Source organism: Sorex araneus, chromosome 6 (assembly GCF_027595985.1).
Source record: "Sorex araneus isolate mSorAra2 chromosome 6, mSorAra2.pri, whole genome shotgun sequence".
NCBI classification, from domain to species: Eukaryota; Metazoa; Chordata; class Mammalia; order Eulipotyphla; family Soricidae; genus Sorex; species Sorex araneus.
In genome coordinates this window covers 153,638,481-153,664,186 of record NC_073307.1, presented here as the reverse complement: position 1 = coordinate 153,664,186, position 25,706 = coordinate 153,638,481, and the positions used below count along the sequence as shown (strand labels likewise).

The 25,706-nt window shown below is 35.8% G+C and overlaps 2 protein-coding genes across 2 annotated transcripts; both read left to right on the top strand.

The window, feature by feature from the left end:
• The first annotated feature begins 17,062 nt into the window (after positions 1-17,062).
• Positions 17,063-18,016, top strand: LOC101548971 (olfactory receptor 5AP2). The gene has a single exon (XM_004620382.3). The coding sequence runs from the start codon at positions 17,063-17,065 to the stop codon at positions 18,014-18,016; it is 954 nt and encodes a 317-aa protein (XP_004620439.1).
• A 5,233-nt stretch (positions 18,017-23,249) lies between these two features.
• On the top strand, positions 23,250-24,188 carry LOC101539472 (olfactory receptor 1020-like). The gene has a single exon (XM_004620432.3). It carries the CDS (start codon positions 23,262-23,264, stop codon positions 24,186-24,188), a length of 927 nt encoding a protein of 308 aa, XP_004620489.3. The 5' UTR covers positions 23,250-23,261.
• Positions 24,189-25,706: the final 1,518 nt, after the last annotated feature.

Genomic DNA, 25,706 nt, shown 5'->3' with positions numbered 1-25,706 from the left:
CTTTTCAATGTGTGTGCTGGAATTTGCTTTATTGCTTGGAGTTATTCCTAAAGATCCTCAGAGTAACGATTCTGTGACCAATAGAGTAACTCAAATGATCCTGGTGAAGGTGATGGTGGTCCTGTGTTCTCTCCAGATAGCCAGTTCAAACAGAAGATATCTCCGGGATGATGAGCTCTATTTCTAAGATGTCTGTGGTACTCTGAGGTTTTAATCACATGTTTGAGCTGATCTGTGCAATTATTTATTGTACTAATTGATTAAAAAGGGCAATGGTCATTGTCTTTTTTTTTCTATCTAAAACATAGAAAATACAAATACAGATTATGAGTACATTAATTTCATTGCATGGAAGTGCAGATTGGAAAAAAAAATCCCCAAGGTTTGTAGTTCATAACTCATTACCACACACATACAGAAAAGGAAAAATTGGAGAATATGGTAAATAATTGAGAAGGAAGTATGTAAAAAGTACTTTGGAGGTATGTAGGGGTCACACCTAACATTGCTCAGAGTTTTGACCTGATTCTGAGCTCAAGTATCATTCCATGCTTGTGGGATCAGATGGGGTTCTGGACACTGAACCCAGGTTGGTCACTTACAAGGCAAACTACACTTTCAAAATTAAAGAGCTACTGAGTTTTAAGTATATGACAAAACTTTGGGTGCTTTCAAATTATATAATTTCTCCACAAATCTATGATGGAGGTGACCCCAATGATGTCTATCCTATGTCTATGAAAGTTAAGGTTAAATTTTTTTTCTTTATTTAATGTAGAAATACTTCTATTTATTCAACCATTGATTAATCTGATTGAATTGGGCATGAACTTCACAAGGCTAAATTCAATGACCTCAACAAAGTCAACAGCCAGTAAGTAACACAGTTTGTCTGTCTGACTCTAGGGTTTATTTCACTTTGTTTTCTTCCGTGTACATGTAGAAAATTTTTATTTGATACAGGTTTTATCTTTGTTCTGGCTTTTCTTTTATTCTGTCTTGACTATCATGCATGGAATTTCTTATTTTTAGAAATAACCAGAATGAAGCATGAGGTGTTAATAAGGTAAAGACACAGCTTTGTGTGCCTTTGGACAATTCTAATGCCTAGCCAACAGGTTTATCTATAACTTGGCTCAGAGTTAAGATTCAACATATTTTACTCAAGGAAAATTTTAAAAATGTTATTCATCTCTGTGGTTACACAGAAACATGAATTTATTTATTTATTTATTTTTGCTGCTTGGATAGGGACTGGGCCTCTTCCACCCAGATTCCCCATTTTCCAGTAACTAGGCAGTCACACCCAGAAACTGCCCCCGGCACAGTGTAATCCCATCATGGGCCAACATCCAGACTATAAAACCAAGCTCCCAGAAGCATAGCCATCTAATACATCTAAGACATATAATTATATCCTAGTTCTCCCTCTTGGAGAACCTGAGAAGCTACCGAGAGTCTATTGCCTGCTTGGGAGAACGTAGCAAGCTTTCTGTATAAAGTAACAGTATGGGAGACTAACACCCAAGAGTAGTAGAGATAAGGACCAGGAGGTCTGCTCCACGGCTTGGAAACCAGACTCACATGCTGGAGGAAAAGGCAGCTCAGATAGAGAAGGGAACACCAAGTAAAGGATATTGGGAGGACCCATTAGGGTTGAAAGACGCATGCTGAAAGTAGACTATAGACCAAACAAGATGGCCAGTCAATACCTCTATTGCAAACTACAACACCCAAAAGTAGATAGATCAAAAGGGAATTCTCTGCTGCAGAAGTGGGGTGGGGTGGTGGGGGATGGTGTGTGGGTGGTGGGAGGGATACTGGGAACATTGGTGGAGGAGAATGGGCACTGGTGAAGGGATGGGTAAATGATAATTGTATGACTAAAATGCAAACACAAAAGTTTGTAAATTTGTAACTGTACCTCACAGTGATTCACTAATAAAAACTTTAAAAAGAACTTTAAGAAAGCAGTATTTCTAACTTATTCATTTTCTTAGGATATAATTCACTAAACAAAGAGGAAGGTCCAATCAAGAATAATTAGTATGCATATTTGCCCAGGAGTTTACAATTTACAAAGTACTTACATTTACTCCTACTCAATGCATTCTTAATATGTTGTGATTGTGTGATTCATTTCATACAACAAGCCAATTAGGAACCAGAATAAAATACAAACACTGGAGAAATTATTAACAAAAATATTTAGGACAAAGATCACGGTGCTTGTCTTGTATATAGATGACCCCAGTTTGATCCCGGGCACTGAAAAGCTCCCCTGCAAACTACCAGGAATGACCCCTGAGCACAAAATCATGAGTAAGCCTTGAGCCTTGATAGGTGTAATTCAGCCTCTCAATAAAACATAGAATCTAAATATATTTATCATAAAGAATTTGTTCTCAATACATAGTTTTAAGACTCAATATTAATCAATCAAATATCACAAAAGAGTGAACCAGAGATTTGAACTAATTCTTCAACTAAGGATATATATTCATTTCAAATTCAGACATGAATTCGCGTATCATTTGTGGTAGCACCGCAGCACTGTCGTCCCATTGTTCATGGATTTGCTCAAGCAGGCACCAGCAACATCTCTATTGTGAGACTTGTTACTGTTTTTGGCATATCAAATACACCACGGGTAACTTTCCAGGCTCTGCCATGTGGGAGGGATACTCTTGGTAGCTTGCTGGGCTCTCTCTAAGAGGGATGGATGGAGGAATAAAACCCGGGTCAGCCATATACAAGGCAAATGCCCTACCTGCTGTGCTATCATTCCAGTCCATTTCTGGTAGGGGCATAAAAATAAAAACAACAACAAAATAAAGTCACACAACTATTAGCATGGTTAAAACTAGAAGAAACAAACCATAGAAAAATCTCAGCATAGAAGAGACAAACTGTAGAAAAAAGTCACAAAGAAGTTGAGCATTTGGAAATCTCAGCACTGGAGCAATGTAAAATATTATAAATACTTTGACAAAGCACTTTGGCAGTATGAAATTAAACACACACACACACACACAAACACACATGCACATGCATACTCCTTATCTACCTGTCTCTTCAGTTATTCAAGAATCTCCTGGCACTATCACGCAGACCTTCATAGGTGATAGGATAAATTATGAAATTTATATATTTTATAAATTTGTTATTATTATATTTCATATAATTCACATATTAAATTAATCACTGTATCACTGTTATCCCATTGCTCATTGATTTGCTAGAGCAGGAACCAGTAACGTCTGCATTGTGAGACTTGTGACTATTTTTGGCATATCAAATACAGAGCTTGCCAGGCTCTGCCATGTGGGCAAGATACTCTCGGTAGCCTGCCAGGCTCTCTGAGAGGGACAGAGGAATAGAATCTGGGTCAGCTGCATACAAGACAAATGCCCTACCCCCTGTGCTGTTGCTATGGTATATGAAATTAATACTAAATGAAATAATACTATTTCATACTATAATATATATTCATATATTTCATTGAGAAATCGTATTACTTCATTTTGCCTTCATGTGACCGACTTGGATTCAGTTCCTCCATCCCTTGTTGTTAACAGTAACAACAAGTCTCACAATGGAAACATTACTGGTGCCCACTCGAGCAAATCGATGAGCAACGGGATAACAGTGATATAGGGATAGTGATACAATTCTAGGAAATGAAATAATGCAATTGATATCAAGGACATTATGGATGAATAAAGAATCTTTTATGCATATCAAAACAAGGAGATATATAAAAATAGGTTTAAAAAGAAGACTATACATTCTATAATTACATTTGTGAAAATTGAAAATAACTCTAGATGATCAAGACTGATAGAGTGCAGGCTGATGACCTGGTTAGTGGTATACAGGAAAGGGAGACCAAAAGAGAGAGACTTTTAAGGGGCATAAGAAAACTTTCTAGGACGGTGGGTCAGTTTACTATGTTGTTATAATGACTTCTCAGAATACATTAAAATCTAACATTTTATACCTTAGTATGCTAAATCTATTATATATCAACTGGGCCGCAATAACTAAAATTGGTTTGAAAGGAAGAAAAGTACTTGCTCCTGTCCTGTTCATCTTATTTTCCCTACATGTGAATTCACACATAATTGCATAAGTTATATTGACAGAGAAGCAAAAACTTAGGCTGAGAGGATTTGCGAAGTCCACCAGTGACTTAGCAGAATATCAGCATCTGAATCTGAAAGAACCAATTTAATTTCTTTCTTATTTTGGGGGGGTCACACCCAGCGATGCTCAGGAGTTACTCCTGGCTTTACACTCAGGAATTACTCCTGGCGGTGTTTGGGGGACCATATGGGATGCCGGGGATCGAACCCGGGTCGGCCGCGTGCAAGGCAAAAGCCCTACCCACTGTGCTATAGCTCCGGCCCCCCAATTTATTTATTTATTTATTTATTTATTTATTTATTTATTTATTTATGTACTTATTTATTTGTGGTTATTTCTTGATTTTATTTTAAAACAAGGTAGGGATTTTTTTTCAGTTGAATTAGAAAATTTGAGATATAAAACATATATATACTTACATATATTTAAAGAATCTATTTCAATTTAGTATAGCATAAAATTATTTAAAATTAATGGAATGTATAAAATAAGAATATGAAATCTAGCTTAAGGAACATCAAATTAAGTATAATGAATATCATTTGTGTTACTTGTTTATGCATTACAAAAATGACTTTGACAATCAAATTTGGCACTACCCATGTTACACATAATAGATTCTGACATTGATTCATAAATGGCCAATCTACATTAAAATATCAATTAATTCAGTAATGGTAAATATCATTTAGTATTCTTCTTACTATTATTATTTTATAATTATTAAAAGTAAATTTTCTTTTGGCCAGGGATATGACATTACATATGACATTTATATATAAATCCCTCAGATTACTTATGAAGTCTTTTCTGGAAAGTGTTATTTATTTATTTATTTTTTAAATTTATTTATTTTTAATTAGAGAATCACCGTGAGGGTACAGTTACAGATTTATACACTTTTGTGCTTATACATCCCTCATACAAAGTTCGGGAACCCATCCCTTCACCAGTGCCCATTCTCCACCACCCGTAAACCCAGCGTCCCTCCCACCCTCCCCAATCCCATCTCCCCCCCACCCCACCCTGCCACTGTGGCAGGGCATTCCCTTCTGTTCTCTCTCTATTTAGCTTCTACGGCCCGCAATAAAGGTGTTGAGTGGACCGGCCCCCCAATTTAATTTCTATGGTACTCTGTCCTTCCATCCCCCTCTCCCTACTGCACATGGGAATCTGAAAATAAACTACAATGAAAAATAGAAAAGGTTCATCCTAGTTGCTCTCATTTTAATTTTTTCCCCCTGCTGTAGCGAGTGAAAGCAATTTTGCTGTTGAAACGGAAAGACTTGCTCCGTCCATCTACAGGGCATTGCTGATAAGAGAATGGTCCCGGGGATCAAGCTTGAAAATGCCGGCGTGAAACCCCACCGTGGTGGTCACAGAACTCTGTGATGCCTGAGAAGAACACAGAAACAGCTCATTCCATCCAGAAATGAGGACAGAGCTGCAGCTCAGCACATGCTGATTAACTCTCTTCAGTCCATTCAAAAATGTCATTGGCCTTCTCAGGCTCTTCACGGAAATCAAAGAAACAGAAATCTTCCCAGTTTCTATGAGGCAACCATTACCCTGATGCAAATGGAAAACGGAGACATCACTAAAGAAAGAAATCTATAAGACCTGTATACCTGATGAACATGGATGCAAAGATACTCAAAACAAACCAAATTCAACAGTACATCAAGATCCACCAAATAATCATAGACAACAACTAAATAAGATTCATCCCAGGGATGGCAAAGATGATTTGCAATATACATTCCAGCCAACAGAACACAATCATGTTAATACGGAGAAAATAAAAATCTTATATTGATGTAGAGAAAACATTTGACAAGATCAAATACCCATTTATGACAAAAACTCCCAATAAAATGGGGACAGAAGAAATTTTACTCAATAAAGAAAAGCCCTTGACTATGAAAAATAAAAACAAAAATATCATTGGAAAGCCATTCTTTTCCCTCTTATAGGTTTAAGGTTCTGGTTAAATGAGAACGTGTGAAAAGAAGCTATTTCACTGATCACAAAGGACCCTGCCCATTCTCTCTACCCCCGCTCCAAATATCGTGTGTGTGTGTTTGTGTTGTGTGTGTATGTATGACAAGATAAAATTTACAGCTTACAGAACACAGGGGTTTTCCTGAAATTTGAGTTTCAGACTTGTCCTTTGTAATTGTTTAGAAGGTTCGTAAACTTATTTAATGATGCACAATTTAATTGCTAAAAGGTTTTTTTTTTGTCTTGTAGGCAGTTCCACCTTTTTATTTGTAAATTAAATTTATTGGCTACCTCATTAACTTGATTAGCATATATGTAAATGGATACCTATACATATTTGTACAAAATGATACTTTAGTGTTTTATTCTGTAGCTAATGTGTGATAACTACTTAGGCAGTGCATTTGGCAATTTTTTTTTGCCATATAGATCATTTATTCAGTAGATGAATGGGCATTGTTCACTCTGGGAGTGTGAGGAGAGCCTGTAGGACTTATTCCCATAGAAGTGGTACAAATGATATACATAGATTAGATTATCTTAAGCCTTAAGGGGAATCTATTTTAATCTTATAACAATTATATTACTTGAAAAGAGCAGGCAGAACTAGTTCTATGACATTCCAAACCAGAATTTGACAAAGACAAAAGAAATATTTACTTCCTTTTGGATTCCATCCATTTGACACTTAAAGGAATGGTGGAGAGCTAAATAAACAAGCATATTCCATGTAGAACAGTAAACTTGAACGTTTGAAAAAATATCAGCAATATTAAAACGTGATGTAAGCAAATATAAGCCAAATATATTTTAGATATCTGTATTCTTTGCTTCCAAAAATTTATACAAAAAGCATACTGGTGAGTCTGGAATTGTGATTTTAAGTCTTTACTCCCACTAATTAATTATTCCACTTATTGTTTTATTTACTTATTTATTTTAACTCTATAAGTGACAGATTTAGTGCAGCTCTTTTATCTGTGAAGTGAGTAGAACAGAAAATGTAAACTCCTCAGAGCACTCAAATTCCACTATTTTCTGAATTGTGGTTTATCATGTGGGATTTACAAACCAAATGGATAGTCTGTGCTTCTCTTAGGAATTTTAAGCTGACAAGGACTGGGTGCCCAAAAACGGAAGAACAAAGTATAGAAAGTACTAGAAATTACTAGACTAGAACAATATAAATGTTCTATTTCTAACAGGTGGCATCTCATTTTCCCTTCTGTCCCAAATACTGACCTATGACTTGATCTTTGTCTTTCTTTCTCTTTGTTTTTTTAAAAGTTCCAGTTGGTAAGAATTTGAATGTCTTCTTTTCTCTTGATGAAATATTCTAGAAAAATATCCAAAGGTGGTGACTCGCTCTTATAGCTGAGCGGCTAGCCCATTCTTCCTTTCCTCTTGCCTGTCAGTGGTATTTAAGTTTTAGAGTTAAGCAGAATTCCCCAGAACAAACATGATGAAATGATTTCTGAACCCACCAGAGACAAAAAAAAATATAGAACCATGACTCCCTTAGGAATTTCACCCTTTTCCCTACAACCTTATGATGAAAAGGGAATTCACAAGGGAATAACTTTATACAACTATAGTTATAATGAGTTAGTCAAGTTTAAGTGCTGCGTAAGGGACGAACATAGCAATTTACAAAAATAACTACTGAGAATTTTTTTTATCTTGTATGGTGGCAGAATTCGGTGAGAAAAAAGGAAACCATTAAAAAAAAGATTTATTTGCTAGTCTGGGCATTTTTGCATATGAGACCAATCGAATGTTTTGGAAGGGGGATTGGGGTACACTGGCAGGGCTCAGGGTTTTGACTTGGCCCTGCACTCAGTAATTACTTTTGGAGGTTCTCTCTGGAGCATACTGGATGCCAAGGGTAGGCCACCTTCAAGGCAAATGCCCTACCCACTGTACTGTAGCTCCAACCTCAAATGGAATTTTATGATGCCACTTTTGTCTCCGGTTGCAGATGAAGTGAATAACTTATAGGTTTATGATAAGATGAGTGAATAAGAAAAAATTAACTTTTTCAGGATGACCAAACTTAAGAATTGATAGAAACAGAAGGACATTTCTGAGATTCAACTGAGGAAAAAAAGAAAGAAAAGAAAAGGCTTTTCTTTCTTTCTTCTTTCTTCTGGTCAGAAGACTGCCATCTGTTTCAGGAAAATATCGACAAAGATTTACTAAAATTAAAAAAAATTTAAAACCACAATAAATATTTGTAGTGGAAATAGATAAAGGAAAGGGAATATTAAAGTATTAAATACAGGTTTAATTAGTACCATTACATGCATTACTTAATAATAAATAAAATCACTGTCATTGTCATCCCATTGCTCACTGATTTGTTCGAGTGGGCACCAGTAATGTCTCTCGATTGTGAGATTTATTTGTTACTGTTTTTGGCACATCCAATATGCCATGGGTAGCTTGCGGGACTCTCTGAGAGGGGCGAAGGAATTGAACACGGGTCAGCCGTGTGAAAGGCAAACGTCCTACTGCTGTGCTATCACTCCAGCCCAATAATGAGGGCGAACTGGCTGTGACAGCTATCACCCCATTGATTGCCAGAGTTGATTCTGCTGATCTGGTTGGCTAAGAGGGTGTCCCCTTCATCCCTCACCGCTCCATGTGCATCCCTCCCAAAGCTGAGCGCTCGGTCAAGAGGATGGCCTTCCTCGAATAGAGACGCCGGTCTTCAGTCGAGGGTATAGGAGCAGCTGTGGTCCCCTGCTAGAACCTCCCAACAAGCTCTCTCAATAAATAAAATATAAAATATAAATAAAAATAAGTATATATTTTATTTTGATTATAATCATACAATGATATAATTTTGATTAAAATTATACTTTTAATTTTCATTGTTCTTTGTGGAAAGTGAAGAATGAGCAAAAAATGACAGGATTTTGTTTTCACACTTTAAAAGAAATTAATTTATATGTTTGATTTGACCTGAGATATACTTTCATCTTAATATTTTTCAGCTATGAAGAAAGATGAAATCTTGCAGTTTGCTGTAACTTGGATGAAATTGGAGGAAATCAGACTAAGTGAAGTGATTAGAAAAGAAAAGGACAAACATCAGATGATCTCATTGAAATGCAGAGTACAAAGAAGCAAATCAAGGGATTAGACAGCTGCCAATGGAAATATGGTCAAGAGAGCTGTGAACTGGCAGTGTTGGCATGTTGAAAGGGAGGGGGGCTTAGGATAATCATGGAAAGATTCTTCACTTTGGTAATGGGCATAGTATAAAACATTGCAAGTATAAAACAATGACATGAAAATATTGGACTATTCAAAAAATAAATAAAATGTCTGTGATATATATAAAATAAAATGAGAGAATAATCACTATGTAATGGTAACATTATAGCATCATTATAAACATGTTACTAAACTATAATAAAATCATACAAATCACAAAAAATTATGCCTCGTTATTCTAGACTTTACATTTCTTGAAAGCAAGAATACTTTTAGTGATTCATTCATCTTCAGTCTGACATACACTATCTGGAGGGTTTTTTTTTAGGAGGGTTCACAGCCCAAACTCGAGCACCTTTTATTCTTTTAAAAAATGTTTATAGATTTATCTCTTTTATTCATTATAGATTTATGCATATAAATCTATAACATAAAAAAACCCAAACTCTAGCACCTAGAGAATATCAAGTATAGAGCACATATTCAATAAATATTAGTTGGGCATTTAAAAAATTAGAAAAAATATTAAAGTAACAAAAGCATTTTATAATCTATTTTTCCACATTTTCACTTTCAGCCAACGTATACCCTTAAATCTAAAATGAATTATTGTAGATAGCTTATAGCAGGATCTTGTCTTTATAATTCAGATTATTTAATTTTGATTTGTCATGAACGTTAATTTCTAATAAGTGTCAGAGAGGAAAAATATCCCCTTTCCAAAAGTGCACTATTTGATCTAGTAACGCACTTTTAAAACCATTCATGATTTCAGTATTTAGTGCAAATTATAATATTTGATATGGAGGTAATTCTTTTTTTTTAAACTTTTTATTAAATCACCATGTGGAAAGTTACAAAGTTCTCAGGTTTATATGTCAGTTATACAATATTCAAACACCCATCCCTTCACCAGTGCCCATATTCCACCACCAGAAACCCCAGTATACCCCCCGCCCCCCCCTACCTCCTACTGTATAACTAATGAATTTCACTTCATGTTTTCTTTACCTTGATTACATTCCATAATTCAACACAAAACTCACTATAGTTGTTGGAGTTTCCAACCAAGAGAGACAGACCTACTACATTTGATAATTAGTTTTTCATTGCTGGAAATGAAGAGATATGTAGCCCCACTGCTACAAGTACATAACTCTCTCTCTCTCTCTCTCTCTCTCTCTCTCTTTTTTCCTTTTTCCTTTTCCCTTTTTTTTTTCTTTTCCCCCCTCATCCCCCTTCCCGCGCCTCATAGTATGGTGTACGCCACACCGCATCGGCGGCCAGCGTGGGGCTTTTACTTAGTTCACAGTCCAGAGAGGTGGCTGCTACATTAACAACCTTCAATATTTCAACAAAAACTTACTGTTATTATTTGGAGTTTCCCCCTCAAGTCAGACCTGTTCAAAAGGAACCGTTTCACATTGCTGACAATTATAAATGCTAAGTCCGCTGCCGCGTCCGCGCGGTTTTGGATTTCTGTATAAAGTCCAGGGAAGATTCTGCCAGAAATTGCATAGCCCAGCTCACAGTCCCAGTGCATTGCTGTAAGAAGTCTCTGAATCCAAAGTCTTTAGCCGCAGATGGTCCGATTCGTGCTCAGTGGCTCCGGATTTATCTGGGCCGAGGGCGTGCCTTGATATGGAGGTAATTCTTACTAGTCACTACAAACATACATTGCAACTTTTCAATAGGTTAACCCTTATGTACCAAGTTTACAGCTGTGTCCAATTTTCCTCAGACTCAACAAGGAGATCACATTGAAACTTAAGTTCTCATAGAACCCCTCCCTGTGGTATGGAGATAAAGTATCCTCTTGTACCTTTTTGAATAATGCTTAAACTAGATGTGGAAATGAACTCTCAATCTGAAGCTCTATGAGATTTCCCACGTCATAGTCAGGGCCTGATTGGGACCTATCACTGATCCTGTCCATGATTAATAACTCCTTCTGTCCCTCAGCTGTTTCAATTCTACCATTCTTTAGGAATGATTTAGGATTCATGTATTTTTGTTTTCTTTGCCAATGACTTCTTTGTGCCCTAAATATTCCTTCCAAATTCAATCATATTCCAGTTACAAAAAATTTAATAGCACTATTTAGCCTAATAACACACTTTTTAATCATTTATTACTTCATTATTTAGTGCAGATTATAATTTTTGATATAAGAAGCTAATTTGTCTTCTGAAAAGTGGCCTAGAGGATACAGAGATCATTAGCTATTTTTTTTTGCTTTTTGGCTCACACCCAGCGATGCTCAGGGGTCACTCCTGGCTCTGCACTCAGGAATCACTCCTGGCTGTGCTCAAGGGACCATATGGGATGCTGGGAATCGAACCCGGGTCGGCCGCATGCAAGGCAAACACCCTACCCACTGTGCTATCACTCCAGCCCCAAGAGATCATTAACTATTGATATATCTGCTTTAGATTCCATAGTTTGTTTCTTAAATTGATTTATTTTTTTCCCTTGGGCCACACCCAGTGGTGCTCAGGGTTTATTCCTGGCTCTGTGCTAAGAGATTAGTCCTAGCATGACTGGGTGTGGTGAGGTGATTGAGCCTGGATAGGGCACGTGAAAGGCAAGTGTGTAAATTCTACACACTCTATCTCCACTCCTCCCTACTCTGTCTTTTATATGAAGGATATACTTGGATCAATGGGGAGTCATGTAAATCTTCTAGATTGCATAGGCTAATAACTAATTTTTACTCTGGACAGTAGGTAAGAACATCAGAGCAAGGAGGAAAACATCTATTAAGATAAACATCTATTAAGCATATATGCATATATGTGATATATATGTAGCACTATAGCACTGTTGTCTCATTGTTCAACGATTAGCTCGAGAGGGTACCAGTAGCGTCTCCACTGTGAGACTTGTTATTACTGTTTTTGGCATATCGAATATGCCACAGGTAGCTTGCCAGGCTCTGCTGTGCAGGCGGAATACTCTTGGTAGCTTGCTGTGCTCTCCAAGAGAGACGGAGGAATTGAACCTGGGTTGGCCACATGCAAGGTAAATGCCCTACCCACTGTGCTATCACTCCAGTCCTCTGTGTGTATGTGTGTGTGTGTGTGTGTGTGTATGCATATATATATATATATATATATATTTGGCATAGTAATTTGCATCTATTTATGTTTTGAGTTAGGTATTTATATTATCTCTTAGTCTTGATAAAGCTAAAATATATAAATATCAGTGTCTAACATAAAGAAACTATATCTAAAATATATAGACATCTTAGTATAATAAGCTGTGAGGCACAGAATAATGATTGCAAGCGCAAACAGCCTTCGGCCTTCTACTCTTTACCCCCACCCCCTGCATCTCCCTCGTTTCGATCCAGGAAGCATAACTTATATTTACTGAAAGTCCTTGAACGTACAATCACAGGTAACATCTTCTTGCTATTTTGTGTGTACTCTTTGAAAGCTCCCAAAGAGATAAAAGCAACAAGTATCAGGGGAGATATGTAAAGAATATTTAATGATGTTTAGAAATAGGTGACAAAAATACATTTTCCCCTGGGCTCAAAATAAATGAGAGAAATATGAAAGGAACATAAGGTTTTCTTAGCTTCAGAGAAAGAAATATGAAGAGTAAAGTGGGGAGCATAGGAGCTGCAATTCCCAGAGGCTACAAAACAAGAAATATATCCTAGTTAAAATAATTCAAGATGCTCACTCCAGTGTCTGGTCTATAACCTAGACAGAAATAACTAGCAATAATATTTGCTTACCTACCATTGCAACCTATAGAGTCTGAAATTTCAACTATCTATTCAGTTTAATCTGGGAGAATTACAGTGAGTACTTTCTGAAGGCTATGCTGTTGTTTTGTTTTTCTTCTCTTTTCATAGAAAATTAGGTCATTGGAGCAACATGCAAATAAATAGATGTCAAGGAAAGCTAAAGAAAATTATTTTGGAATACAATTAAATCTAGAATTTTTTCAATGATTAGTGATTATATTGACAAATTAAAATTAAAAACATAAGAAAGTAATAGAGCTATGTAAAGGTTTTTGTTCATGTAATTTATAGACTTACTGAACAAAAAACTTACAATTTTTTTGAAATCTTTCATATGCTCGAAATCTGATGATCAGTCATCAAAAGAGTATGTTAAAAAATGTCTGGTCCGTGTTTATAATCATAATATTTCTGCATAATTATGAGAAATATGAATAACAAAAATTATAACTTTAATGTGTTTTGAAACAACAGAATCATCTCAGAAAATCACACAATTATTTTCACAGATTCTGAGAAATTCACAACCCAGATTAGAATTTCTGAACCACAAGGGTGACTATAAAATCTCTTTTTTGGTAGGGGAATGTTTTTAAAAAGTCAGAAATTGAAGCATTGGAGCTTCATATGTAAATTTCAGTAGTATAAATGTAAAAGAGGTTGAAGTTTTGCTAATTATGAAAAGTAATGGAAGTGCTAAGAAAAAATTTTCCTCCATATATAAACAATACATTTATATATCTATTCCATTTAGTTAAATTTATTCTAGAGTATTAATGACAATTAGGGGATTTTATCAATGGTTCCATATGTTTGTGACACATTTATTATTTATGATTTATTCCCAATGACATCAAATCTCAAAAGAATGAAAATTGCATTTGCTGTGTATAAAATGTCGTTAGGCTAATTTTGGGCAAGATTCAATTATCTTGTGAGTATCTTCAATTTTTTTCATGTGCAAAAAATAGATAAGAAAATAAATTAGGGGCAGGAGAGATATAGCACAACCAATAGGGACTTTCTTTACATTAGGGTGACAAGAATTCAAACCCCAGCACTACACTGGGTCCCCTCAGCACTGCCAGAAATGATCCATGAGCTAAGAGCCAGGAGAGAGTCTTAAACACCATTGATTATAGCCTCAAATAACAAGAAAATTAAAATGAAATTAAAGAAGGTTTAGTGTTGCCTACATTTTTGACTTTAAGTAAAACTATTCAGGAAAATATATTAATCCAGGACTTGTACAACACAAAAAATTCAAGACTTATTTTAGTTCTTGTTTTTTATTACTCATTAAAACCATTTTTATGTGTGCAGGGTACAAAAATGTGCAATCTATTCTTTTCACTAGTTGTCATAACATAATCTTTCTTAGAAGTTTCCTGATTATAAATGGAAAAAAAAATCCTTCCTTTTTAAAAAATTCCATTTGGAGAACTTTTCTTTGTAGTGCAAAGAATGAGATTATTTGAAGGAAAATGTAGTAGTTTGTACATCTGTCTAATGAAATAAGGAGAGTGGCGATGCTGTGTTGAGGAAGATGTATCTTGGCCTCAAAGGAGCTGTGTTTTCTTCCAGAATCCATCACTGACCAGTCAAAAAAGTTTTATATTTCACTGACCTCTTCTAATAAGTAAAATGTTACACATTCTCATAGTTTGTATACAGATATCTGTTTTACTGGTTTGTAAGATTGATAAGATGATAGGGCCATGCATTTTTATAGTACAATAATGCCCAACAACAACTTTTGGGTTTATTTTGTAAGGTTGTTTAACTTACATCTTTTTTTTTCTTTAGAAAAGTGTTTATTTATTTTTTTTAAATAAAAATTTTATTTTATTAAATCACCATGTGGAAGATTACAATGCTTTCAGGCTTAGGTCTCAGTTATACAATGCTGAAACAACCATCCCTTCACCAGCACCCATATACCAATATACCACCACCAAAAAAAAAAAAACACAGTACACCTCCCATCCCGCCCCCAATCCCCCCGCCTTGTAACTGATAAGTTTCATTTTACTTTCTGTTTACTTTGGTTAAATTCAATATTTCAACACAGACATCACTATTGTTGTTAGGAGTACCCCACTAGATTCAGACCTACTGTGAAGACAAATGAGGTTGCGCAGCCGCACTAGAGGCCGCGCAGTTTTGAATTTCCGTACTTTAACAACTAAGTCCAGGGAGATTTCTTCCAGATATTGGATCATTGCAGGCTTGAAAATCCAATCTGTGGTCGTCATAATATGGCGGACACCGCGACCTTCATCCCTGGAGAGAAAGAGGCGAGAGAGAGAGAGAGAGAGAGAGAGAGAGAGAGAGAGAGAGAGAGAGAGAGAGAGAGAGAGAGAGAGAGAGAGAGAGAGAGAGACAGAGAGAGAGAGAGACAGAGAGAGAGAGAGACAGAGAGAGACAGAGAGAGAGACAGAGAGAGAGACAGAGAGAGAGACAGAGAGAGAGACAGAGAGAGAGAGACAGAGAGAGAGAGACAGAGAGAAAGAAATACCTTTCCCCTCCTGGTCGGGCACGGGGCCGAGGCTTAGTTCTCAGGCTGGAGACATTCTGCGAGGAGTTACCCATGCCAAAAGAGGTTTTGCTAGGTCTGGATTCACACTCATGCAGCTGCGGAGAGGCGGCCCCCGGGATCACATCTCGGCGGTGGGAGGGGTAACTTAGATCTTAATGGAAAATAGATGGTACACAATATGAGTAGACACTTTGTATTTGAAGTATCTTCATTATTGGCATCAATTTCTCTCCATTCTTTTCTTTAGTTGTACCAAGTAGCTCCTTCATGTCAAATAAGTTTTGGATTATTTTGCTCTGATGTTTCAATTTCGGACTATATCAAATAGCTTTCTGCTGTGAGTGATAAACGATGTAGCATAATTAGATTTTTTATCTGCTAGGCTATAATAAATCATTCAGAACAATAATAAGGGGTGCTGGTGATTAGAATAGACATGGAGAATTCCACTGGACCTCTTGCCTATCCTTTTATTTGGAAGATATAGACTATATATCTATTTTAATTTCTTCTTTTACCTTGTTTTGGTTTTGTTCCTTCTTTAAAGTTGATAAATCTTATTTACATTTAGTTGGCATGGTGTTAAAATTTTTCCCTGGATTCCTTAAGGCAATTGAGAAATTCTTCATGCTGCTAATGTATTTTAGTTCTGTGGCAATTCTGTAAATAAGTCCTTACGGATTTTCACTGTCACATTTGGTGTAAAAGACTTTATATAGGGATTTGTACTCACTCTTAAATATTACCATGCAGTAGCTAGTGTTCAAAAATTTTAAATATAACTGACTTCCTTCTATTTTTTGGTAGACATTGTTACATCTATAGTATTTTTTGATGTTGAAACTAAAACAATTACATCAGAATATCTCTGCTTTTTTTTTTTTTACTGATCATTGACTTTTAAAAATCTTTGTGCTTCCAGGGCATGCAACTCATTTTTAGTTGATAAGTCTCCAAAACTCCATTAATTTTTCTTTGCCATTAATACTGTGGAAGAATAGTCAGTAGACTGAGTTCATTTCACAATCTTTTTTAAGAGGTTATGTCTAGATTTTATGTTGCATCTTACTTACTTTTTAAAATCACAAATGATGAATAGCGTTGCATTTAAAGGATAAGCTTCTGTAATTAATCAGTGAATAATGAATGCCAGAAGTTATTTTTATTCAGAGGGGTACTATATTGTTTGTTTCAAGGTCATTCACCAGTAGGAGGCATACCTGGATCTTAGATATAGAATCTCGTGTCTTTTAATTCGACATCAAGTCTATCACACATTTTATGCTTCCTACACTACATGTTTCTGTTAGAATTTGTGTACATGTCAACGAAATGGTCTGGAACCTTATTAGTTGTTTGACCACATTCCATATTTCATCTTTATTATTGCAGCTCAAATGACCAGATACATGAAAGAACTCGAACACAGGAATCAGACGGAAGTGACAGAATTTATCCTCCTGGGACTCTCGGATAATTCAGAATTACAAGTTGTCCTCTTTGTATTGTTTCTTTTGATCTATATAGCAACTATGGTGGGTAATCTGGGCATGATCATACTAATTAAGATTGATCCTTGTCTTCACACTCCCATGTACTTCTTTCTCAGTAGTCTCTCCTTTGTTGATGCCTCATACTCCTCTTCTGTCACTCCTAAAATGCTGGTGAATCTTGTGTCTGAGAATAAGGCCATTTCTTTTAATGGATGTGCTGCCCAGTTCTATTTCTTTGGCTCCTTCCTGGGGACTGAATGCTTCCTCTTGGCTATGATGGCCTATGACCGCTATGCAGCTATTTGGAACCCTCTGCTCTACCCAGTTCTCATGTCTGGCAGAGTTTGCTTCTTATTAGTAACGATCTCATTCCTAGCAGGTTTTGGGAATGCAGCCATACACACAGGAATGACATTCAGATTGTCCTTTTGTGGTTCTAATAGAATCAACCATTTCTACTGTGACACCCCACCGTTACTCAAGCTGTCTTGCTCTGATACTCGCATCAATGGCATTGTGATCATGGCTTTCTCCAGTTTTAATGTCATTAGTTGTGTTTTGATTGTCCTCATTTCCTACCTCTGTATCCTCATTGCCATTTTGAGGATGCCCTCCACAGAGGGAAGACATAAAGCCTTCTCCACCTGTGCCTCCCATCTCACGGCTGTTACCATCTTTTTTGGGACAATCCTCTTCATGTATTTGCGCCCTACATCTAGCTACTCAATGGAGCAGGACAAGGTTGTCTCTGTCTTTTACACAGTTGTGATACCCATGCTAAATCCCCTCATCTATAGTTTAAAAAATAAAGATGTGAAAGGGGCCCTTAAGAAGATATTACGGAAAAACATGCTGTAAAGTCACGTTGAATATATAATCCTATTACATAGAAGAAAATGATTTTTGAATAATATTATTGTTGAATTGCTTAAATATTTTGTATTAAAATAGATTCTTTAAGACAAAATCTACATCTTAATATCCTGGTGTCTTAATCGTGGTCAAAATGTATATGATAAATTTTCTCAGTGAAACCTGATACAGTATTAGATCACTTGGAATTGACTAGTCTGAATTTAAATTCTAACTGCAGTATCAAGCATCTCTCTCTGAGTTATATATATATCTATCAGAATCTTTGACAGGGACCTGGGCTAATATATTTTGAGTCAGATAATTGTATTTATAAACACAGATAAAGAAGTTTGTTGCAAAATATTCCCAAGAACACTGTCTTTGAGTGAGGAATGCAGCATGATGAAATTAGAACCCAGCCACCTCACAAGGATCTCTAAAGCTGAGTGGATCTTTCAGATATACACAGAATAGAGAAAAAGGAACAATCTGTGTTCCTAGCATGACCAATTTTGGATGTGGTTCCTTTTTTTTGGAAGGAGACATTAGCTAAGCTATAAATTTCTCTCAGCAAGACCATTGCCTACACATACCTGAAAGTTGGGAAAAAAGATCTGTGAGAGGCAAATCTAGAATATTTCATGGGATTAACTATAAATAATGACTCACATGGATGTCAAGGGCTGGAGTGATAACACAGTGGGTAAAGCGTTTGCCTTGCACGTGGCCGACTGGGTTCAATTCTGTCATCCCTCTCGGAGAGCCTGCAAGCTACTGAGAGTATCCCACCTGCATAGCAGAGCCTGGCAAGCTACCTGTGGTGTATTCAATATGCCAAAAACAGCAACAAGTCTCTCAATGGAGACATTACTGGTGCCTGCTAGAGCAAATCGATTAACAATGGGATGACAGTGCTACAGTGCAGTGCTAATGACCCACATGGATGTCAAGTTAGCTACAAAGTTTCACATAAGAGGTCTTATTAATTATTATTGGACATCACTATGATTATAGGGTTTGGTAAAGTAATATAAAGTCTTTGAGGAGAGTGATCAAGTTACTTTAATATTTTTATCTCCCCATTTCCAAAATTTTATAATTTTCAATAAGCACTGATATAATTACATTATCTAATAAATATTGTAGTGTGGGGGGAATTAATATTAGAATGAGGGGGGACACAACCTACTTTAATAAGATATGTTGAAAGGGAACTAAGTCAATTTTGGGATAAGGCAGATTTGATTTCTGGCAATCCTGTTTTTCATGCAGATCACGAGGGAGAATAACTTTTCTCTTATACTCTGAGTGAGACTGCCTCATCCTTTAATGATTTATCGTAGAACCCCAAAGGGGTATTAGCAGATCCTGTCTACCCTGAACAGTCCTTCCATCTTTTTATATTTTTTTCTTTTCAGCTGTTAACCAAGGTTTCTTTAAAGAAGCATTTTACATTGTAGCATATCTGGTCTTTTCCTTACCTTTTATTCTAGCTCCTCTTTTATCATATATTGCTTCTTATTTACAACTCTTAGAAAAGCAGACATTTTTGTCTTTAACGCTGATTCCTCTGCACATTCACCTCTTCTATGACCAATTTTATTCCACAATAAAAAGTTTTTGCACATTACGCACAAAAACCTCTGCACAGTCTCCCCCTCTACGACCAACTTTATCCCACATCAAAAACATTTTTGGACTTGACTTTTCTCATCACTATGCTATCACTGTTTCCTTGCAACTACAGACTACACACTGAAGGAAAGAATTGAGAAGATTATTTTTATTGACCATCTATCAGGACCAAAAATATTGCCTACTTCATAAAATACATTTAATAAATATTTGTTAAATAATCTACTAATGAAGTGACTAAGCAGTGTAGTTAGTACAAATGTTAGAGATTATAGCTTAAATGGAATTCTGAAGTTTGGAGGCAGGGTCTGGTCAAATTTGCAACATTTAATTCATTTATTTCATGGGGTCTCAACGTCATGAACACTGCTTGCACATCTCTAAATGCTGTTGACTCTCCAGGGTATGAAAGTTCACTGGGGAGAATAAAGCATAGTGAAAAACAAAATCATGTAATTGTGTACTCACACAATTCAAACTTTAGACTTCCAATGTTTTGAAAAGACTAAATCTCTAGAGAATGATGATAAATAAGGCTGGCTCTCAGTCTTACAGTCAGAGGCATCATTTTCTTGCAGTATTGAATGATTTTCCTTATTTTTAGTGGTCATAACTTAAATTATTATGCCACTTTTATTTTACTATATCATTTTATTTCCATCTTTGTCCACTTACAAATTTCATGTTTTAAGATAGAAAAATTCTCTCTTTTAAATAATACCAGCTAAACTAATAAATATTGCTGTATTACTGTTTTCATTATATATTTCTTAAGGATAAAAGGTAAGATTATTTAGTTTATATCAAATTATTTCAGATATAGAAAATTTTCAAGAGAACTGAAAAATTTCTTTAGGCAACCAAGGATAAGTATTTCTATCGCAATATGTATGAAATGTTGGATTTAATGCTACCAAATAAATATGGATTTTTTAAAGGACAGAGGATTTATGACACCAATAGTAGATAAAATTTTTATACATATTTAACATATTCATATAAATGAATAAATGGATGAATATTAATATATATTCATGTCTGTGTGTTTTCTGTATTTCTACATGAAAACTGAGAATTTGGTATTATGAATAAATACCTGATTTATCTTTATTTTTATCTACACATATTAAAAATGATGAATTTGGAAAACCACACATAAATATACACATGACTGTCGTCCCATTGCTCGTCAATTTGCTCTAGCAGGCACCAGTAAGTCTCCATTATGAGACTTGTTGTTAGTGTTTTTGGCATATTGAATACTCCACGAGTAGCTTGCCAGGCTCTGCCATGCGATGGGATACTCTTGGTAGCTTGCCGGGCTCTTCAAGAGGGATGGAGGAATTGAACCTGGATTGGCTGCATGCAAGGCAAACGTCCTACCCGCTGTGCTATTGCTCCAGTCCATAGACATGACACCAAATACAATTAGACTTATGCAGATTAAATGATTTAGTGTTATACAATGTAATTGTTTTAGTATATAAATGCATAAAACAGAGTTCTAAAAATGACTGAAAATTTTAGCTATGGTTACTTTTGAGATAGAATTTTAGCTGATTTCAGATAAAAAAAAGTTAAAGATAGGATAAAGAAACTAATGTCATACATACACAACAGAAATTAGGCTATAAGAAAAATTAAAGTCATATACTTTGTCCCTACATAGATGGATCTTGAAAGTATCATGTTGAGAGAAGTTACATAATGTGCTCTCTCATCTGTGGGATAGACAGAAGAACAGTAAGGGAGTAACAAATGGTCAAAGGCAACAGAAAATGATAATTAGTTCTCTAAAATGGAACTGAACTCAGTAAAGTTCGTGAGGTGATGATGGGGGAGAACTGAGCTAATGGTGGAGGGAAATAGACACTCTGGTGGAGGGTGTTGGAACATCATATATATAAAACCATATCATAAACAGTATTGTTAGTCAGGATGTCTCAAAAAATATAAAATTTAAAAAATGAAGACTACTACAGTAATCTAAATATGTTACTGATTTAGTCCTTGCTGGCAGCAGCAAGGTTGTAACAGTGGGCAGTTGGCATATTTATATAGATATTTTGAAGACAGAGTCAAATAGTCTATCTGATAGACTAGTAATAAAATGTGTTATAAAGAATAATTTTTCCAGTATTTACTTGACTCCAACATCATCTGATAAAATGGAAGTACAGATGTCACTGATTTGAAGTAGGAAATGTAATGTTTGGAGAAAGCTAGAAAATTAGAAAGTGTAATGTTTGGAGAAAACTAGAAAACTAGAAAAGGGTGCAAAGAATGAAAAATTCAATTTTGGTACATGTAGAATTACTATTTGATATCCATGTGGAGGTAAGAGCAGAAAATTTAATTTGATGACTTATTTGGAAAAGATTTCGGGATGGAGATATAAATCCAGGCATTCTAAGTATATAGATGACATTTCAAGTCTTAAGAAGGAATGATATTATGAGGTAGAATCGAAATAGAAAGTATATGAAAAAAAGATGTAAAATATCTGGGATATTTCAACACTGAGTCATAGAGATGGGGAGAAGTAGCTTAGAAGAGAAGGCGAAACCTACTTGTTAGGAGAGATGTTCAAGTTTGGTTCTCTGGAAGACTAGAAACCAAAGGTTTCTAATCAAAAGGCTGCAATAAACTGCAAATGCAATTGAAATGTTAAAAAATGATGCATGAGAGGTGATAACTGGATCCGGAAGCATACAGACTCCTGATGAGTATAACAAGAATAGTTTCTGTGGAGTGGAGGAGTGAAAGCCTGATTAGTATGACTTAAGAGAATACAAGTAAAACAGAACTGGATACAACAAATATGTTCAACCCTAATATATGTTTAGCTTCCAAGAAGAATGTAAATGTATTTGGTGACAGGTGGTATAGAATTAAAATCAATGGAGTAGGAAAAAAATGTTGATAGGCATGATTGGATATGAACAAGTGATGTTCACTCATCAGACTTCACAGACAGATACGCACATTCACTTTATTTATTTATTTTCCATGTGAGATTTTGTGTTTTTATTTTTAATTTTGTAGTTCAATTTTATTTTAATAAAATTGTTCACAGTGATTTATTACATTCGTTATATTCCAACACCAACCCTACCACCATTATAGCTTCCCACCATCATGATTTTCTATTTTCACAATCACCACCCAAGCTTCTCCAAATAGCTGACAAAAATGATTTAATTTGTGTTGCTTGTTGTAATTAATTCACTAAAAATGATCAAAAAAGACTTCCTTAGAAGAAAGTATTGTGGAGGTTATTGTACCTCACCCTCGTGCCATTGAGATCTTATATAAGAGATTACTAATCTTTGTTACAGTTACATCCTTGTGTGTTAACATTTTCTTAATTGAAATTGGTTGCCTTCTACTTTACATTCCATCCAATGTGGGCACATTAATTTTAAAATTGAAATAGGTTGCTGAATTGACTTATTCGTCAGTGTAGTGAAAGCACATGTTCTCAGAATATCACAGAAACAATTATACAGAAGAGAATGATAGTGTGATTTTGTCTGGTATTTTTGTTATAATTCATTTCTTCTGTTTCCTTGTTATCCCAGAGAAGGAATCATCTATTCTGAAGAATATAGATATGAGGAACCATACTACAGTCACTGAATTTATTCTACTAGGATTCCGAGACCATCCAGAACTACAGTGGATTCTTTTTGTGGTATTTTTAGTTATCTATATGATCACTTTCTTTGGAAATCTTGGCATGATTCTATTAATCAAGATTGACTCACATCTCCACACTCCAATGTACTTCTTCCTCAGCAACCTGTCCCTCGTTGACTTCTGTTATTCTTCTGTCATTGTCCCTAATATGTTGGTGAATTTTTGGGTAGAGAATCCAGTTATTTCATTTAATGGATGTGCCACACAGTTCTTCTTTTTTGGTTCCTTTGCTGGCATCGAGGGTTTTCTGTTAGCTGTTATGGCCTATGACCGATATGTGGCCGTCTGCAAACCTCTCCTTTATACAGTTACAATGTCCCCCCAGCTCAATGTCTTCCTAGTGTTGGCCACCTACCTTGCAGGATTTGTGAATGCTGCCATTCATACTGGCCTCACCTTCCAACTGTCTTTCTGCCGCTCAAATATTATCAACCACTTCTTCTGTGACACTCCGCCTCTCCTGAAACTCTCCTGCACTGACACACATATCAATGAAATCATCATTTTTGCTTTTGCCAGTTTCAATGAACTGAGTTGCCTCCTGACCATTCTCATTTCTTATCTCTACATCCTGATGGCCATCTTGAGGATCCGTTCCGCCGAGGGGAGGCTCAAAGCATTCTCCACCTGTGCTTCTCACTTGATGGCTGTCACCATCTTCTTTGGCACTATCCTATTCATGTATCTGCGCCCCAGCTCCAGCTACTCCATGGACCAAGACAAAGTGGTGTCTGTATTTTATACGGTGGTCATCCCCATGTTAAACCCTCTCATCTATAGTCTGCGAAATAAGGAGGTCAAAGCCTCTGCGCGTAAACTTTTTCAAAAAACTTCTCTTTGATTTTGCTCTTGGAGTCATCAAAGTCTGAGAATTTCATGACTTTGATGGAACCAAGAAAGACTACATTCTCATCTCTTCATTCTCATTCCATTTTAATCAGTCTTAGAACATTTTTCCTCCCAATAATGAATGGAGCTGGAAACTGATGCCCATATATTCTGGGGAAGATGGTCGCTCCCTTTGTTTAATTATAACTGCTCTGTGAATTTATATGCTTGCAAGTAACCAAATGTTGTATTTTTAACTGCCTGTTCATTGATACATAATCTAGCACAAAGATAAGATAAAGGTTGAATGGCAGATGACCTAGTCTTCCCTGTTATGTTCTCAGGATTAGATCGTTGTATGTGCCACAAGAATGGTAATGAGGACTTAGCTGAGCCAGAATAATGGCAGAGGAGTGACTTATGGCTAAGAGATGTAGAACTAAGTCTTTTAAGAGCGGCAGAAGTTAGACTTTCTATCTATAAAAAGTCAGCTAGACCTCTGAGGGAACAATGAGGAAAAGCTTTAGGATAAATGTAAGGGAGAATCACAGAATAAAAATACCTTGATCACACAGCAGAACTTTTAGAAAAGATTTGTTCTTCATAATGTTGAAAGACAAAGTGTCATATTCTTTGGTCTTTGTACTTGTTAGTTTAGAAATAAAGAGCAAAGGAAAGAAATATGGGCTTCCTTTCTCTTATGCATTAGTTCAGACGGCAATGAGAATGAGCAAATTAAAAGTTCTCAGTGGGATAGACTAGAGAAGTTTCACAACAGAGATATTTGCCCAGTAGAAATGTTCTTTTTTTCCTGATATATGTGAGTAAAAAATGTCCTAGACTGGTTAGAATTGATTAAGATATAGGTGCAATCCTATTGTATCTCTTTGTCATAGAGGGACTGTCATCTTAATGAAAATATACACTTAAAGGAGGCTAGTAGTTTTTTAGTTATAACCTATGATTCTGGATAATAAATCAAACTCAAATGTTATATTATTATCCTATATTATCTTTAGAACCATTGTGTATTAAAACCACATATATTTTTGTTTATTAACCTTTTTTTGTCCATTGTAGCATTCTTTTCATGGAAGGTCTTCATATTTCAAGACACAGTACACTTATCTCTTCATTCCCCTGACCCTAATCCTTCCTAGAGTAAGACAGTGACAAATGCTCAAGCTTCAGATTCTATAGTTGCAGCTATTCCAATCCAGCACTAAGTCAAGGAACCAAGTAATAGCAGTATAATATAATATTTCCTAACACACTGAGAACATCTTAGAAGCATAACTTCTCTCTTTATATACCTTCTTATCTTTATCCTTCCCAGTATGACATCATAAGCATCTCAAGGTTAAGAATCAGTCCAATTGAAGGTACAGGTTTGTTGAAAAAAAGTATTGCTTCTAACACCTGGAACTAAAAGTACTCAATAATCACAATTTCAAAAAGTCAATGATAGGAAGGAGATGGATTCATAGTACAGCAGATTGGATGCTTGTTTTATACATAATCAACCTGGGTT